Source organism: Pelodiscus sinensis, chromosome 24, assembly GCF_049634645.1.
Source record: "Pelodiscus sinensis isolate JC-2024 chromosome 24, ASM4963464v1, whole genome shotgun sequence".
In the NCBI taxonomy this organism is placed as follows: Eukaryota; Metazoa; Chordata; order Testudines; family Trionychidae; genus Pelodiscus; species Pelodiscus sinensis.
Genome location: NC_134734.1, coordinates 2,430,535 through 2,445,708, shown reverse-complemented (window position 1 = coordinate 2,445,708; position 15,174 = coordinate 2,430,535). Strand labels below are relative to the sequence as shown.

Genomic DNA, 15,174 nt, shown 5'->3' with positions numbered 1-15,174 from the left:
CCAGAGCGCTGTTTGGAGGTGCAACATGCCAGAGCCTCCCTCCTTGTATTTAAAGTCCCCAATATTTAAACATCACCTCACCCCTTTGGCTTCTAAAGCAGAGCTGGGAACTTCTGGTTTTCTTTTTGGCAGAGTTTTGTAGCATCATCGACTCTTAAAGTTTATTGGCAGCATTCACTGTGCTGCTTGCTGGTTTTCTCAAAGCTCCAGATCCCGGAATCAGGTTTTTAGTAGGAATTTATCTTTTCTTTCTTTCTTTCTTTCTTTCTTTCTTTCTTTCTTTCTTTCTTTCTTTCTTTCTTTCTTTCTTTCTTTCTTTCTTTCTTTCTTTCTTTCTTTCTTTCTTTCTTGCAAAGAAAAGTTTGAAATGCCCAGCTCCATTCAAAAACAAAAACCCCCAAAAAACAGATGGGAAATAGAAGAATCCAAATGTCTTCCTTTTCATACCAATCTCATAGTGCTGTAGGAGACGTTTGAAAGCTCAAGCTTGGCAATGAGGAAACACACTTAGTTTTTAAAGAGTAGCAAAGGGACTTAGGAGCCAAATTCTCCTGGTTAGATCTATAGGATTTAAGCTCCTAATTCTCAGAGGTTCTTTTGAAAATCTCAAATTCGATTATATCATGTACTGACAGACAGCCGAAACATGGCAATTTGTAAATATTTATATGCAAAAGTTAGAAGTCTAATTGATAAGGTTGGTGAACTAGAATGCTTCATAGTAAATGAAGAGATTAACGTGATAGGCATCTCAGAAACTTGGTGGAATGAGGGTGATTAATGGGACATGATAATACCCAGGTAAAAATTCTGTTGGAGGGACAGAACAAGCTGTGCAGATGAGAGAGTGGCGCTATATGTGAAAAAAGCATACAATTAAATGATGTAAGAATATTAAATAAACCCAACAGTTCCGTAGACTCTGCGTGGGTAGTAATGCCACGCAATGAGAAGAATAGAGCAGTCGGGATATGTTGCTGCCCACCTGACAAGTGATGGGGACAGTGACTGTGAAAAGCTCCGGGGGATCAGAGGGGCCATACAATTTAAAAACTCAAGAATAATGAGGGATTTCAACTCTTCCCACATTGACTGACTGGCTACATGGCACCATAGGACGGGATGTGGAGAGAGAGGTTCTTGAGACCTTATATGACTACTTCTTGGAGCAGTTGGTCCCGGAACCAACGACAAGGCCAAAAATTCTCTTGCTCAAAAAGACAGTTTTGGGGTCAAGAGGAAGTTACGGGTCAGGGAACAGCAATATTGACAGTTCCATCCATTCCCCTATTCAGCTGGCTCTGGCCCTGAGTGGTCAGTGACATGGGGGTTGCGAGCACGTTGCCGGTGCTTCAGAAACTCTTCCTCCATGGTGAGGTAGAAGATGGGGTTGAGGCAGCAGTTGAAATACATCAGGAAATAAGGAAAAGTGCTGTCCGAGGCCAGGCTATATGGATGTAATCGAGCTGAAATCCACAGGAAGAAGAAGACGTGATATGGCAGCCAGAATATGAAAAAGGTCGGGATCAAGCCAAGAAGAATCTTGAGAGGCTGAGTAGACTGGAGCAGCCTGTTCCTTCTCCGCCTGGCAGCTAGAACGATGTATAAGGTTGGGATCAAATTCAAGGCTAATGGGATCAGAAACCCAACCAGGAACTGGATCACAATGGCCTGCATTGTCCTGTTATCTTTATCAATGCCAAAGTACATGCTGGGGCTGGCAGGTAGGAGGATGGATTCAAAGAGGTCGTCATACCGCAAGCTGAACCCAACAGACAGGGCCCATGTAACCAGACCCTCCCAGAAGGCCAGGCAGGGCGTGCGGCATTTCTGGGCCCACTCAGGCCGTGTCACGAGGATGCAGCGATCGATGCTGATGGCCGTGAGGAGGAAGGCGCTGGAGAACATGTGCAGGGAGGTGATATGGCTGCTTGGCTTCCTGGCCCCGTCTAAGTGCGGGAAGATGGAGATGAGTCTGACGGGCAGGCAGAGGATGAAGATGAAATCGGACACGGCCCGGTTCATGAACCACACGGTGCTGGCCGTTCTCTGCATTCGGCAGCCGGTGACGAAGAGGACGTAGCCATTTAACGGCACCCCGGCAAGGAAGGCCAAGCCCCACAGCACCAAGAAGAGGAGTGGAAGGATCGTCATTATCGGAGAATGTGCAGGTTCAATATGCCCGGACTCCGCATAGCTCAAGGAAGGCTGCACAGACATTGTACTGAGGAAAGGGAGAGCAATTCAAAGGGCATCAAGAGAGGCAGACAGTCACAGAGGTCTAATCTCATCAGAGTTCACAGGGCTGGGAAACATTTTTTGGGTCAAGGGCCACGGACCCCACAGAAAAATCAGTCGGGGGCTGCGCAGAAGTGAGAAGCCAAAAAAAACCCAACCCACCCTCTCTGAAGTGGTCCCCGTGTGAGAAGGAGAAAGACCCTCCCCACGTTCTCCTCCCTCACCACAGCCTGGGGGGGCCAGTCTGGCAGATTTTGTGTGCTCCAGCCATGTGGGATGACAACTGGAGGGGAAGCAGGCTGGAGCACCAGTCTGGGCTCCCCAATGCTGGAGGGGAGAGCCCTGAATCTTGGGGACTGGTATAGGGAAGCTGGGGGCTGCATCTGGCCTCTGGGCCTTAGGTTCCCTACCCCTGGTTTATAAGACCCCCAGACTGTCCATGCTGGGGGGGAGCCCTGAACCTTGGGGACTGGTCCGGGTAAATGCATCTGGCCCCCTTAGATTCCCCACCCCTGGTTTATAAAATCCCCAGATGCTGATTGGAACTCAAATCCTTGTAGGCGAATGTCACCAATGGCTTGAGACCCTTTGAAGAATAAAGCCATTCGGGGCGAACACCACTGCAGGAATGCAGGGTGTGTCGTGTCTGTCCTTGGCCCCAGCAGCTTTGGGGTTTACTTAATACTGGGGCATTTCTTTTTACTAACCCAAATATATTTTTCAAAGCCACATTATGCTTCTTCCTGAGAAGCTGGATTTCTAGCCGAGGGGAGGTGGACAATGGAGCGTGGGGTGTCTCAGATGCGGAGACAGAGCGAGAGGCTCCCCCACCCTTCCTATAGCCTCATGGAAATTCCCAAATCCTGTTGCTGTTACTTTCCTTGAGAAATCCTGTCTTTGGTGGTTATTTTTTTTAACTTTGTGAGCGATCGTTCCCCTCTTGTTTAAAATCATGAATTTTTCAAAGCGATTCTTCCACCCGACCCTTCATTCTGACGTGGGGCTTTTGTGCCGTCTGGGCCATTTGCACGGATACGTTAGAGCCATCGTGTCAATATTTCTGCAGCCCCCGACTACATCTTTATAAATGATCGAAGTGCGGCTGCCCGGTTCCATTGTTTATAACAGGGGAGCCCATTCAACGGCTCTCCGGCCACAGGCAGCTCTTTGATTCAAGAAACGCGGCTCCTGCTGGTTCTGAGCCGTGCGCCCGGTCTACTCAGGGCCGGCCGCTCTGTGCACGTGGCCCAGTGCCTGGAGGGAGAAGCGCCTGGTGGCAGTGGCTCCAGAACCCAGGCACTAGGTTGGACCAGGGAAGGGGGAGCACTGGGGGTACCTGGTTCCGGGAGAGAGGAAATGGATTGGGTTAGAGCGGGGGAGGGAGGGAGAGGCTGGTAGTCCCTGGCTCAGGGGTGAGGCATTGGGTTAGAGTGCATTGGGGGCAACTGGGGATGCCTCGCTTTGAGGTAGGGGGGAGGCATTGGCTTAGAGCAGCGGAGGACCTGGAGGTACCTGGCTCTGAGGGTATGTCTACTCTACCCCGCTTGTTCGAACTAGCGGGGTAATGTATGCATACCCTGAGGGAGTAGAGGAGGGTTGGGTTACAAGTGGGGCATGGGGGTGCCTGGCTTTGGGGGAGAAGATGGGGATATTTTGGTAATATTTTGTTTTTTATTTATTTATTCCCAAATAAATTCACAAAACATATTATATTAATTTTATATCAATAAATATATGTTCATTGTTTTGCAATCGCACAAATAATTATATATTTATGCAAAACCTCAAACTTACAAAGTAACTCAAATTTTCACAGAAGCCTGTTCTATTTGGTTAACCACTGCTTGTACTTGTTTGTATTTCAACAAAACAAGTTATGTATCATATAAAATAATTGAAAGTACCTACAATTTATATTTATATTAAAAAATATTATTTATGAGCAAATAACCATTTTACACATCCAATTATTTTATTATATTCAAACAAGACCTGAAATAATATTACAATGTACCTAAACCATAATCTCTAATAATAAATACTTATGACTTTCCAATAGAAGTACATTTCCTTTGGTGGCCATGAAAGCTGTCAGTTTTCCTTTGTGGGGCCTTCAGTGTGCCTGTTTGTCCCCGAGAGTCTGTGCGGCATCAGGCAACTCGCCCTGTCCAGAATCAATGAGGGGAATGGGTGGGAGCAGAGGGAAAGGAGCAGACCCAGGGGGCAGTGGTGTCGGGGGTGGGGGGAAGAGACTCAGCAGCAGCCGGAGGGTTTCCCTCTTTTCCTTACCCGTGTCTTGGGGGGACGCAGCCTCTCAGAGCCGACTCCTGTCTCGATACCTGCAGCTCGCCCCAACTGGCTCACCCCGGAGCAGGCAGCTGTTCATATGGGGGTAGCCTGGGGGATGACAATGCTCTGTGCTGGGGACCTGCCCTCCTCCCTTGGATGTGGGAGCCAAAAGCAGCCCCCTTGCTGGGCCCAGCTGGGGGTGGAGGTGGGGGATTGCGGTTCGGGTGAGCTCTGCATGTAGCTGTGGGCACCGAAGGGCCTGCAGGCTTTGCAGATGTGACCAGACCCAGCCACATCCTGTGATCTCCCCCCTATTTTTATCTCGGCCCCAAGCAAACCCCACAGGGTGGCTTCCTGCTGCCGCCTGAGCTGGTTTGGCTGAACTGAAGGTTTGCAAAGTCTAGAAGGCCTCCGGCCCCCATGGCTACCTCATGCGAACCACTCTCCACTCGCTGGACCCAGCAAGGGGGCTGCATTCGCAGGCCCACACCCCGGGGCAGGCGGATGGGTCCCAGCAGAGCAGAGAGGCAGAAACAGCCACATCTGGCTGAAACTACTGGACCAGAACACAGGACCAGCTGACACCCTGGCCCTGCCAGCTGGAGCAAGACACCAAAGCCCCACTGGGAGTTGACTACATGAAATGCTCTACCAGCCTGGGGTGTCCCTCTCACTCTGTGACCCAGTGACAGGCTGCACCCCCAGCCAGGCTCTGCACTCGCACCCCCATCCCCTGGCAGGGACTCCCCCGGCTCAGAGCCACCAGTCACTCCTCAGCCAGACCAGAACTCACAACAAGGGGCTCCAGCCAATCCCCAGCTCCCCGCTCTGCCCCCCCAGAGCTGCCCCCTGCAGCCCTGCTCCAAGCCTGGCTAGGGGCAGCTCAGTGCCCAGCCCACCCCTCCCCCAGTGGGGAGAATTGCCCCTCCGCCTGCTCTGGGAGTCCAGTGACTGGGTGGGAATTTGATCTTTCTCTTGTTTGTTGAAGTAACTTTCTACACTTCCTTGCCGCACAGAAAAGCTTGAAATGCTCCCCCAACCCAGCACTATTAGAAGGCAAAAAATGAACAACACAGATGTCTTGCTTTTCAGACCAATCTCATGGTTTTCTAGGGGGTGGCTCATTAGGGTTGAAGGTTCAGGGGTGGGAATGAAGAGACTGGACTCGATTTTTAAAAGCAGCTAAGGGAGTTAGCTGCCAAATTCCCACTGAAGGCCGACAGGAGTTAGGTACCTAACACACAGGGGCTTTCAAAAATTTTAAGTCAACTTTTAAGGTTTCATTTTTAAGGTTTAAAACCAACAAAAGGAAGCTTTTCTTTACTCGGCTCACAGTCAACCCGTGGAACTCCTTGCCAGAGGATGGGGTGAAAACCAGGACTTTAACAGGGTTCAAAAAAGAGCTAGATAGATTCATGGAGATTAGGTCCATCAATGGCTATTAGCCAGGATAGGTAGGAAAGAAACGGGTGACAGGAGAGAGATCACGTGAGGATTACCTGTTGTGTTCCCTCCCTCTGGGGCATCTGGTATGTGCCACTGTTGGGAGACATGACACTGGTCTATATGGACTTTTGGTATGACCCAGTTTGGCTGTTCTTATGTGAATTCAATTCAATCATGTCATTGCAGACAGCTAAGAAGTGACAACTGTAATCACTTACACACAAACGGCACAAGTCTAAACAGTAAGCTCAGTGAACTGGAGAGCCTCTTATGAAATAAAGAGATTGACGTGACACGCATCAGAGAAGCTTGATGAAATGAGGATAAGCAAAGGGACATAATAATACTAAAACGACATCAGAAGGTCACGACAGGCTGTGCTGGTGTGGAAGTGGTACTATGTGTAAACGAAAGCATGGAATGAAACGGAGTAAGAATCTGAAAGAGCAGAACTTTGCCATAAACGCTCTACGGGTCGTAATTCCGTGCTCTAAGGATACGAATACAGCAGCAGGGATATATCAGGAGACCAGGATGGGGATAGTGACTGTGAAATGCTCAGGGAGATTAGAGAGGCAAGAATAAAAAACTCAAGAATAATAGGGGATTTCAACTCTCCCCACAGTCATAGACTCGTAGAGCTGGAAGATATCTCAGGAGTCATCAAGTCCAGCCCCCTGCTTAAGGAAGAACCAATCCCAACTAAATCAACCCGGCCAGGGCTTTGTCAAGCCGAGAATTAAACACCTCTAGGGATGGAGACTCCACCACTTCCCTAGGGAACCCAACCCACCTGCCTAGGGAAATCCTTTGTCCTAATACCCAACCTAGTGCTCACCCACTGAAACTTGAGGCCATTGTTCCTTGTTCTGCCACCTGCCCCCACTGAGAACGGCCTCTCTCCATCCTCTTTGGAACCCCCCTTCAGGGAGTTGCAGGCTGCTCTCAAATCCCCCCCTCACTCTTCTCTTCTGCAGACTAAACAAACCCAAATCCCTCAGCCCCTCCTCGCAGGTCATGCGCTCCAGCTCCTTAATCATTTTCATTGCCCTCCGCTGGACCCTCTCCAATGTGTCCACATCCTTTCTGTGGGGGAGGGGGGCAAGAACTGGACACAATACTCCACATGTGGCCTCACCAGAGTTGAACAAAGAGGAATAATCACATTGTCTGGGTACACGTTACCTCAGGACGGGACACAGAGAGTAAGTTTCTCGGGACCTGAAATGGCTGCTTCTTGGCACAGCTGTTCTGGAACCCCAAGGCGGGGAGAGGCAGTTCCTGATGTAGTTCTACGTGGCGCACAGGAGCTGGTGCCGAGGTGCATATCGCTGGACCATTTGGTAAGAGTGACCATAACATAGTTAAACTGAACATCCCTGTGGCGGAACACCACAGCAGCCAACCACAGTAGTAATTAATTTCGGAAAGGTGAACTACACAAAAACGAGGAAGTTAGTTCAAAAGTGGGATCCCTGCAGGCTGCATGGAAACTTCTTAAAAGCACCTGAATAGAAGCTCAAATTAAATATACACCACATTTTTTTTTTTAAAGAGAGAGAATGAAAAGGTGCCTTTAAAATGGGCGTTAAGCCCTTTGGAAAATGTTGCTTCATGGCCCCGTTGATCTTCAGGAACCACGGGAGAGAAGAGGAGCTGGAGGTGCCCAGGAGCGGAGATGACGTGATGACCCCAATACTGACATGATGGTGCAGAAAAGCAGAGACCGTAAAGAACCCAATGATCTAAGAATGAACCAAGACCAAACTCTCGCCTATTTCCTTACAATGATCGATTTGTCAGTTCCGAGACTGGCAGGGACCATTGCGATCAGCTCTTCTGACCTCCCAGATCACACGGGCCAGAGACCTGCCCCACACCAATCCCTAGAGAAGAGCTTTTAATAACCCAGCTAAGCTGGATTTTAGATGCCCAATGAGGGAGAGTCCACCACAACCCTTGGGAAATTGTTCCCATAGTCAGTGACTCTGATCCTTAAAAATGTACGCCTCATTTCCAGGCTGAATTTGTCTAGGTTCAATTTCTGTTCACTGGGCCCTGTTACACCTTCCTCGGCTAGATGGCAGAGGCTGTTGTTGAATATTTGTTCCCCACGTAGGTTCTGTCAGACTGTGATCATCCGCCCATCAACTTCTCTTTGTTCTGCTAAATAGATTTTGCTGCTTGTGTCTCTCACTCTGGGACAGGTTTTCCGATCCTTTGATAATTCTTGTGGCTCTTCTCTGAAGAAGGCCAAACAATTCACTTGCTAAAAAAAACAATATTGGGATCAAGAGGAAGTTACAGATCCCAGCAAACAGAATCTTTTCTCCCTGCAAATACCAACAATTTAATCCATTCTCCTAGACAACCGTCTCTGACCCTGAGTGGTCGGTCCTGTGGGGATTGTGAGCACATTGCGGGTACCTCAAAAACTCTTCCTCCATGGTGAGGTAGAAAATGGGGTTGAGGCAGCTGTTGACATATGTGAAGACACAAGCAAATGCACTTCCTATTCCCAGAAGAGGCCAAGGATGCGTAGCTGAAATCCACAGGAAGTAGAAGACGTGATAGGGCAGCCAGCAAAGGAAAAAGGTCGGGATCAAGCCGAGAAGGATCTTGAGGGGCTGGTTGGCCTGGATCAGTCGGTTCCTTCTCAGCCTGGAAGCTTGAAGAACGTAGACGATTGAGATCAAGATCAAGGCTAATGGGATCAGAAACCCAGCCAGGAAATGGATCGTGATGGCGGCCTTCACCCCCCCTTCGTCCAGTGGGAAATTCATGCTGGTGATTGCAGGTGGAATGAGGAATTCATATCGCGAGCTGAAGCCAAGAGACAGGGCCCATGTAATGAGAACTCCCCAGAAGGCCAGGCAGGGCGTGCGGCATTTCTGGGCCCACTCAGGCCGTGCCGCGAGGATGCAGCGATCGATGCTGATGGCTGTGAGGAGGAAGGCGCTGGAGAACATGTGCAGGGAGTTGATGGAGCTGCTCAGCCTCCTGGCCCACTCCATGTCCTGGATGAAGATGGAGGTGAGTCTGAGGGGCAGGCAGATGATGAAGATAAAATCGGACACGGCCCGGTTCAGGAACCACATGGCACTGGCCGTCCTCTGCTCACGGCAACCGGTGATGAAGAGGACGTAGCCGTTCAATGGCGCCCCGGCGAGGAAGGCCAAGCCATAGAGCACTAGGAAGAAGATTGGGAGGAACTCCATTCTTGGAGGGGCTGTCGTCACAATATGGCCTCCTTCTCCTCAGGGCTGGGTGGGGGAGGGGCAGACGTTGGGCTGAGGGAAGGAAGGGAGAGGAATGATAACGCCGCCGGGAGAGGACAGGGACAGAGAGAGAAACGCCGAGTTTATAATTTCCCAGACCTAGAGCTCAACTAAGATCGAGTCCTTATAGGGCAAGGGCACCAGTGGTACAAACAGGAGCCAGGGACCGCAGGGGTCATTTACCCCAACCCCCAGCCAACCTGCCGGATGCGTTGTGTCTCTCCTCAGCCTGAGCGCGGTTCTGTTTTACACGTTACCAGAGTTTTTATATGAAACCAAACATTTTAAAAATAGTTGGACAACTAACAACGTGGCCTTGTGCCTCAGTTTCCCCTCCACACATTTGTCTGTTTAGGGCATGAGCTGGCTGTGGCCAGGCCCGGTGGGTCCATGCAGCCCCTCTCCCAAGCTAGGAGAGGTTCTAAGGAGCTAACCTCTAACAACGGGGCCCAGAAATAACTTCACCCGGCTCCATCCAGGGGGGATGAGGGAAGGGTCTGGGGGCAGCAGGGAGAGGGGAGATCCAGGGGGCTGTGTTGGAAGGGAGATATAAGGAGGCAGTTGGAGAGTGTCCTTCATTTCCTTACCTATGTCTTGGGGGGACGCAGCGTCTCCCGTCTCCGACGTGATGCCTCAGGCATCTCCCCCAGACTGGTTCAGCTCAGAGCAGGGAGCCGTTCACATGAGGGGTGTATCGAGGGGGGGGGGATTGTGCAGGTCACCGGATGTGGCTGGGTCTGGTCACATCAGGAAGGCCTCAGCCCCCGCTGCTGCATGCAGACGTCATGAAAACACAAGCTCCCTCCTGCTGGGGCCTAGCAAGGTGTCTGCATTCGGTCGCCACACTGGGGTGCGGGGGGGGGGGAGGGCAGGGCCTGAGACAGCCATGTCCAGCCAACTCCACAGATGGAGGTCCCAGGAGCAGAGACAACAGCTGGGACTTTGTACCCACCAGGGCCTCTTAGCTGGGGAATGAGACCAGAGCCCCCTCGCCCCCCAGAACTGGCCATTCGGATTCTGAGCCCGGCCTCTGCTGCAGGGATCCCAGCTTGGCCCAGCCAGCGCTGAGGAAATGCTCGCACTGGGCTACAGACCACAGAAACCACAGCCCGGCCTCTTACCTGCCTGTGTCTCGCCTCCGTTGCCTGCAGGCCCCAGGCCTCGGGCACGTTTCGGTTCAGCCTGAGCTCCCACTGCAGCCGGGCTCAGGCCAACCTGGGACCCCGAGCCGCCTTGTGACTCCAACACCAGGCGCTGGGGCAGACCCAGGGCAGGGAAGGTGAAGGGGGACGCGGTTGCCAGGTGTAACTCCCTAGAGAGGGACAAGGACTGGCAAAGGGCTCTTCGCTCCACACACAAAGGTCTGACTCAACCCAGAGGGGCAGCTGAGGCCAAGACACAGACTGACACAGGGCCAGGCCAGAAGGGACCATCTCAGCCTCTCGTTGGATTCCTCCTGCAACCCACAGAACCCCCGAGCTAACTCCTAGCCAGGCCTGTCAGGAGACACCCAGCCCTGCTTCAAACATAACCCGTGATGGACAAGCCACCACCCCTGCGGGTACTTTGCTCCCTGGCTTAATTATGCTCCTCGTTAAATGATGCCTTATTTCCAGTCAGAATTCGTCTCGCTTCAAATTCCAGCCATTGGACCAGGCCAGACTCTCCTCGGAGGGACGGAAGCGCCTGTTGTTGAATATTTCTTCCGTGTGTCGACAGTTATTGACTGTGATGAAGCTTCTCTTTGGAAAACCCAGCCGAGTGTCTCAGAGGTGGGCGTGTTTTCTGGTCCCTCCATCGGCCTTGTGGCTCTTCTCTGAAGAAGTCGCACAGGGCTGACAGGGAGGGTAGTAATCCCTGGGACCGCTTCTCAAGGATCATGGCGGATTGTCCATCACTGGCAGGTTTTAAATTTGGCAAAGATCTGGGGTAATTCCATGAGGAATTAATTCCAAGTCATTTTATGGCCTGTGTTGTGTAGGAGGACAGATTCAACTGTTACAAAGTTTCCTATCTGGCCTGAGAGGCCATGAATATGTGACCGTGACAAAGAACTTGGAAAGCAATCCTGACTCAGGGTACGTCTACACTAGCCCCCTAGATCGATCTAGGGAGGCTAATAAGGGCGACCAGAATTGCAAATCAAGCCCAGGATTTAAATATCCCAAGCTTGATTTGCATGTTCCCGGCCAGTCGCCATTTTAGAAATTGACTAGCCCGAAGTAACTGCCCGCTTCTACACGCGGCAGTGAAACGGGTTTCCAATTTAAAGCCCTAAATCGAATTAGGTGGTAAACCTCATTCCACGAGGAATACCACCTAGTTCAATTGAGGGCTTAATTCCGGAATCCCATTTTACTGCTGCGTGTAGAAGCGGGCAGTTACTTTGGGCTAGTCAATTTCTAAAATGGCGACCGGCTGGGAACATGTAAATCAAGCTTGGGATATTTAAATCCCGGGCTTGATTTGCAATTCCGGTTGCCCTCATTAGCCTCCCTAGATCTATGTAGGGGGCTAGTGTAGATGTACCCTAACTAATGTTGATGGGTGTTTTGCTGTTGGCGTGAATGGGGCTCAATTTCTCCTTTGGGTTTTGACCGATGTCTGCATATTGTGAACAGGAGATGTGAAAGAGACATACTCAAGACTTCTGCTAAATGGTTGTGATATAGCATGACTATTTCTGAGAATCCAGACTTCACACAACACCCTCCAAACCACAGAGACACAAAACAGGCTGCTCTAGAGGGTCACCCCTCCTTAGCTGGGTTGTTGCAGACTGAATTATTGCTGTTCCCCCACAGAGCTTTGCCCTTAGAACCAGAAATCCCTCAGGGTTTAAAAGGACAGCTTGTCCGTGTGGCGTAGTTTTCAGTACAACACGGGAGACAGGAAGCGTTGAGGCTGGCTGAAAATAACCACAATCCTGCAACGGGAAGAAATGGAAGAGCCACCCTGGAAGATCCAAACACCCAAACTGCAGACACCAAAAGACACAATTTTAACAATAGTTACTTTCAACCATTTTCAAAAAATGCCACCGAAACCAACTCTAATTAATTCCTCCCCCCCCCCAAAAAAGAAACTCGATGTATGAAAATGGGGCATTCTTGGCAAAAAAATGGGATCTGTAGAAAAAAAGATTGAGAACTAAGAAATGATACAACCCAGGGCATCAAAACTCTCCATTCCTCACTAGGAAGATGGCCCCCTATATATCTGCTGCCGACTCAGCTGGCTCCGCTCCTGCGTTGGCTGGGGTTTGACAGCTCCGCCTCCGTCCCCAGCAGCCTGCGAAATGCTGTCGTGTGCTGAGGTAGAACAAGGGGTAGAAGCAGCTGTGGAAACAGAGCAGGCTGTGAGCAAAAATGGCCCCCGTGTCCAGGGACGCTGTTGCGTCTGGAGGTGATGCCCTGGGCGAGATGTCCAAGAAAGCAATGACGTGATACGGGAACCAGCAGAGGAAGAAACAGGCGTTCAAGACCAAGAGGGTCCTCAAGGGTTTCTCGGCCTGAGCCACCTGGTTCTGGCCCCGTTTGGCAGCCAGAATGATCAAGCAGATGGTGTTCAAGGCTAGGGGGAGCAGGAACCCAATCAGGAACCGGGCGGCGACGTTGACGGCATCTCCAGTCTCTCTCAACAAGAGGCTCTGGTCTGAGCAGAGGCCGTGGTAGCGCCAGGTGACGATGACAGAGAGAATCCAGGTGCCCAGCATGACCAGGGAGGCCAGGTGGACCGTACGATGGTTCTGGGCCCACACGGGACAAAGCGTGGTGAGACAGTGGTCGGTGCTGATGGCTGTGAGGTGGAAGCATCTGGAGAACATGCTGAGGGTGGTGATGATGTTGATTATCTTGCACAGGAAACTTCTCAAATACCAGTGCAAGCCCATGGCCAGCTGGGCCACAGTGAGAGGTAGGAAGGCGGTGAAGATAAATCCAGAGGTGGCTAAGTTCAGGTGACACATGCCATCGACTGTTTTCTTCTTCCGGCAGCCAGTGGTGAAGATGATGAATCCGTTCCCCGTCACCCCCATGAGGAAGGCCAGGCTGCAGAGCCCCATGAGCGCAAGGTGCCTCGTCTCCCAAGGAGCTACACTGTGAAGATGGGCCGCTTCTTCAGTGGTTGTCCTCTGGGGGTAAGCACAGGCCGTACAGTTCTGGGACAGAGAAAACAGAGAAGGAACAAACGTAAAGTCTTCAAAATGGAGAGAGAGACAGGAGAGAAGGGAATGATGCAAAAATCTGCAGAGCAGTAGCACTGATACATGCTGCACAGGTTAGCTGCTGTGCACCGCAACTCCGTCAGTGCAGGAGGAAAAAGAAAGCAAATGAGGCTAGTAGAAAAGCAAGGGGGTGATGAGACCTTTTTTTCTCCACGTGTCTGTTTTCTAACATGGCTTGTGGAGAAAGGGGAAGCGGTGGACTGGTACCTAGATAGTAGTAAAGAATTTGATGCAGCCTTGCATGACCTTCTTATCAATAAACTAGGGAAATAAAACCTAGATGGGGCTACTATAAGGCGGGTGCATAACTGGCTGGATAACTGTTCTCAGAGGCTACGTCTAGACTGGCATGATTTTCCAGAAATGCTTTTAACGGAAAAGTTTTCCATTAAAAGCATTTTTGGAAAATGCTTCTAGATTGGCAGGACGCTTTTCCGCAAAAAAGCCCCGATCACCATTTTCGCAGTCGGGGCTTTTTTGCGGAAAACAAATCTCTGCTGTCTACACTGGCCCTTTTGCGCAAAAGTTTTTCAGAAAAAGACTTTTGCCTGAATGGGAGCAGCATAGTATTTCCGCAAAAGCACTTACAATCTTACATGAGATCGTCAGTGCTTTTGCGGAAATTCAAGCGGCCAGTATAGAGAGCTGGCAAGTTTTTCTGCAAAAGCAGATGATTTTGCGGAAAAACTTGCCAGTCTAGACACAGCCAGAGAGTAGTTAACAATTCACAGTCGTGCTAGAAGGGCAGAACAAGTGGGGTTCCATAGGGGTCGGTTTTGGGACTGGTTCTGTTCAATATCTTCATCAACGATTTAGATGATAGCATAGAGAGGGCACTTATTAAGTTTGCAGATGATCCCAAGCTGGGAGGGGTTGCAAGTGTTTTGGAGGACAAGGTCAGAATTCAAAATGATCTGGACAAACTGGAGAAACGGTCTGAGGTAAATACGATGAGGTTTAATAAGGACAAATGCAAAGTGCTCCACTTAGGAAGGAACAATCAGTTTCACACACACAGAATGGGAAGTGACTGTCTAGGAAGGAGTACGGCAGAAAGGGATCTAGGGGCCAGAGTAGACCACAAGCTAAATGTGAGGCAACAGTGTGAGACTGTTGCAAAAAAAGCCAACATGATTCTGGGATGCTGTGAGCAAGGAATGTGGTGAGCAAGACACGAGGAGTCATTCTTCCGCACCGCTCTGCATTGATTAGGCCTCAGTTGGAATATTGTGTCCAGTTCTGGGCACCACATTACAGGAAAGATGTGGAGAAATTGGAGAAGGTCCAGAGAAGGGCATCAAAAATTATGAAAGGCCTAGAAAACATGAGCTATGAGGGAAGGCTGAAAGAATTGGGCTTGTTTAGCCTGGAAAAGGGAAGACTGAGGGGAAACGTAACAGTTTTCAAGTATCTGAGAGGGTGTTACAAGGAGGAGGAAGAAAAATTGTTCCCCTTGGCCTCTGAGGACAGGACAAGAAGCAATGGGCTTAAACTGCAGCAAGGGAGGTTTAGGTGGGACATTAGGAAAAACTTCCGACCTATCAGGATGGTTAAACATGGGAATAAATTGCCTAGGGAGGTTGTGGGATCGCTATCATCGGCGATATTTAAGAGCAGTTACACAAACCTCTATTGGGGTCGTCTAGATGGGGCTTGATCCTGCCGCGTGGGCAGGGGACTGGACTTGATGACCCCTTG

General features: G+C 50.4%; 3 protein-coding genes across 3 annotated transcripts; all 3 read right to left on the bottom strand.

Annotated features, from left to right (window-relative positions):
* Positions 1-375: 375 nt before the first annotated feature.
* On the bottom strand, positions 376-2,258 carry LOC142819647 (chemerin-like receptor 1). The gene has a single exon (XM_075908048.1). It carries the CDS (start codon positions 2,218-2,220, stop codon positions 1,288-1,290), a length of 933 nt encoding a protein of 310 aa, XP_075764163.1. The 5' UTR covers positions 2,221-2,258; the 3' UTR covers positions 376-1,287.
* Positions 2,259-8,336: 6,078 nt separating this feature from the next.
* Positions 8,337-9,913, bottom strand: LOC142819690 (chemerin-like receptor 1). Its single transcript, XM_075908235.1, has one exon. The coding sequence runs from the start codon at positions 9,189-9,191 to the stop codon at positions 8,337-8,339; it is 855 nt and encodes a 284-aa protein (XP_075764350.1). The 5' UTR covers positions 9,192-9,913.
* A 2,549-nt stretch (positions 9,914-12,462) lies between these two features.
* On the bottom strand, positions 12,463-13,314 carry LOC142819689 (formyl peptide receptor-related sequence 6-like). Its single transcript, XM_075908234.1, has one exon. The coding sequence runs from the start codon at positions 13,312-13,314 to the stop codon at positions 12,463-12,465; it is 852 nt and encodes a 283-aa protein (XP_075764349.1).
* Between the last annotated feature and the right edge of the window lie 1,860 nt (positions 13,315-15,174).

Bases quoted from the DNA above. Each gene is read 5' to 3' on its own strand.
- LOC142819647 (XM_075908048.1), bottom strand. From the start codon at position 2,220: ATGTCTGTGCAGCCTTCCTTGAGCTATGCGGAGTCCGGGCATATTGAA.
- LOC142819689 (XM_075908234.1), bottom strand. From the start codon at position 13,314: ATGGGGCTCTGCAGCCTGGCCTTCCTCATGGGGGTGACGGGGAACGGA.
- LOC142819690 (XM_075908235.1), bottom strand. From the start codon at position 9,191: ATGGAGTTCCTCCCAATCTTCTTCCTAGTGCTCTATGGCTTGGCCTTC.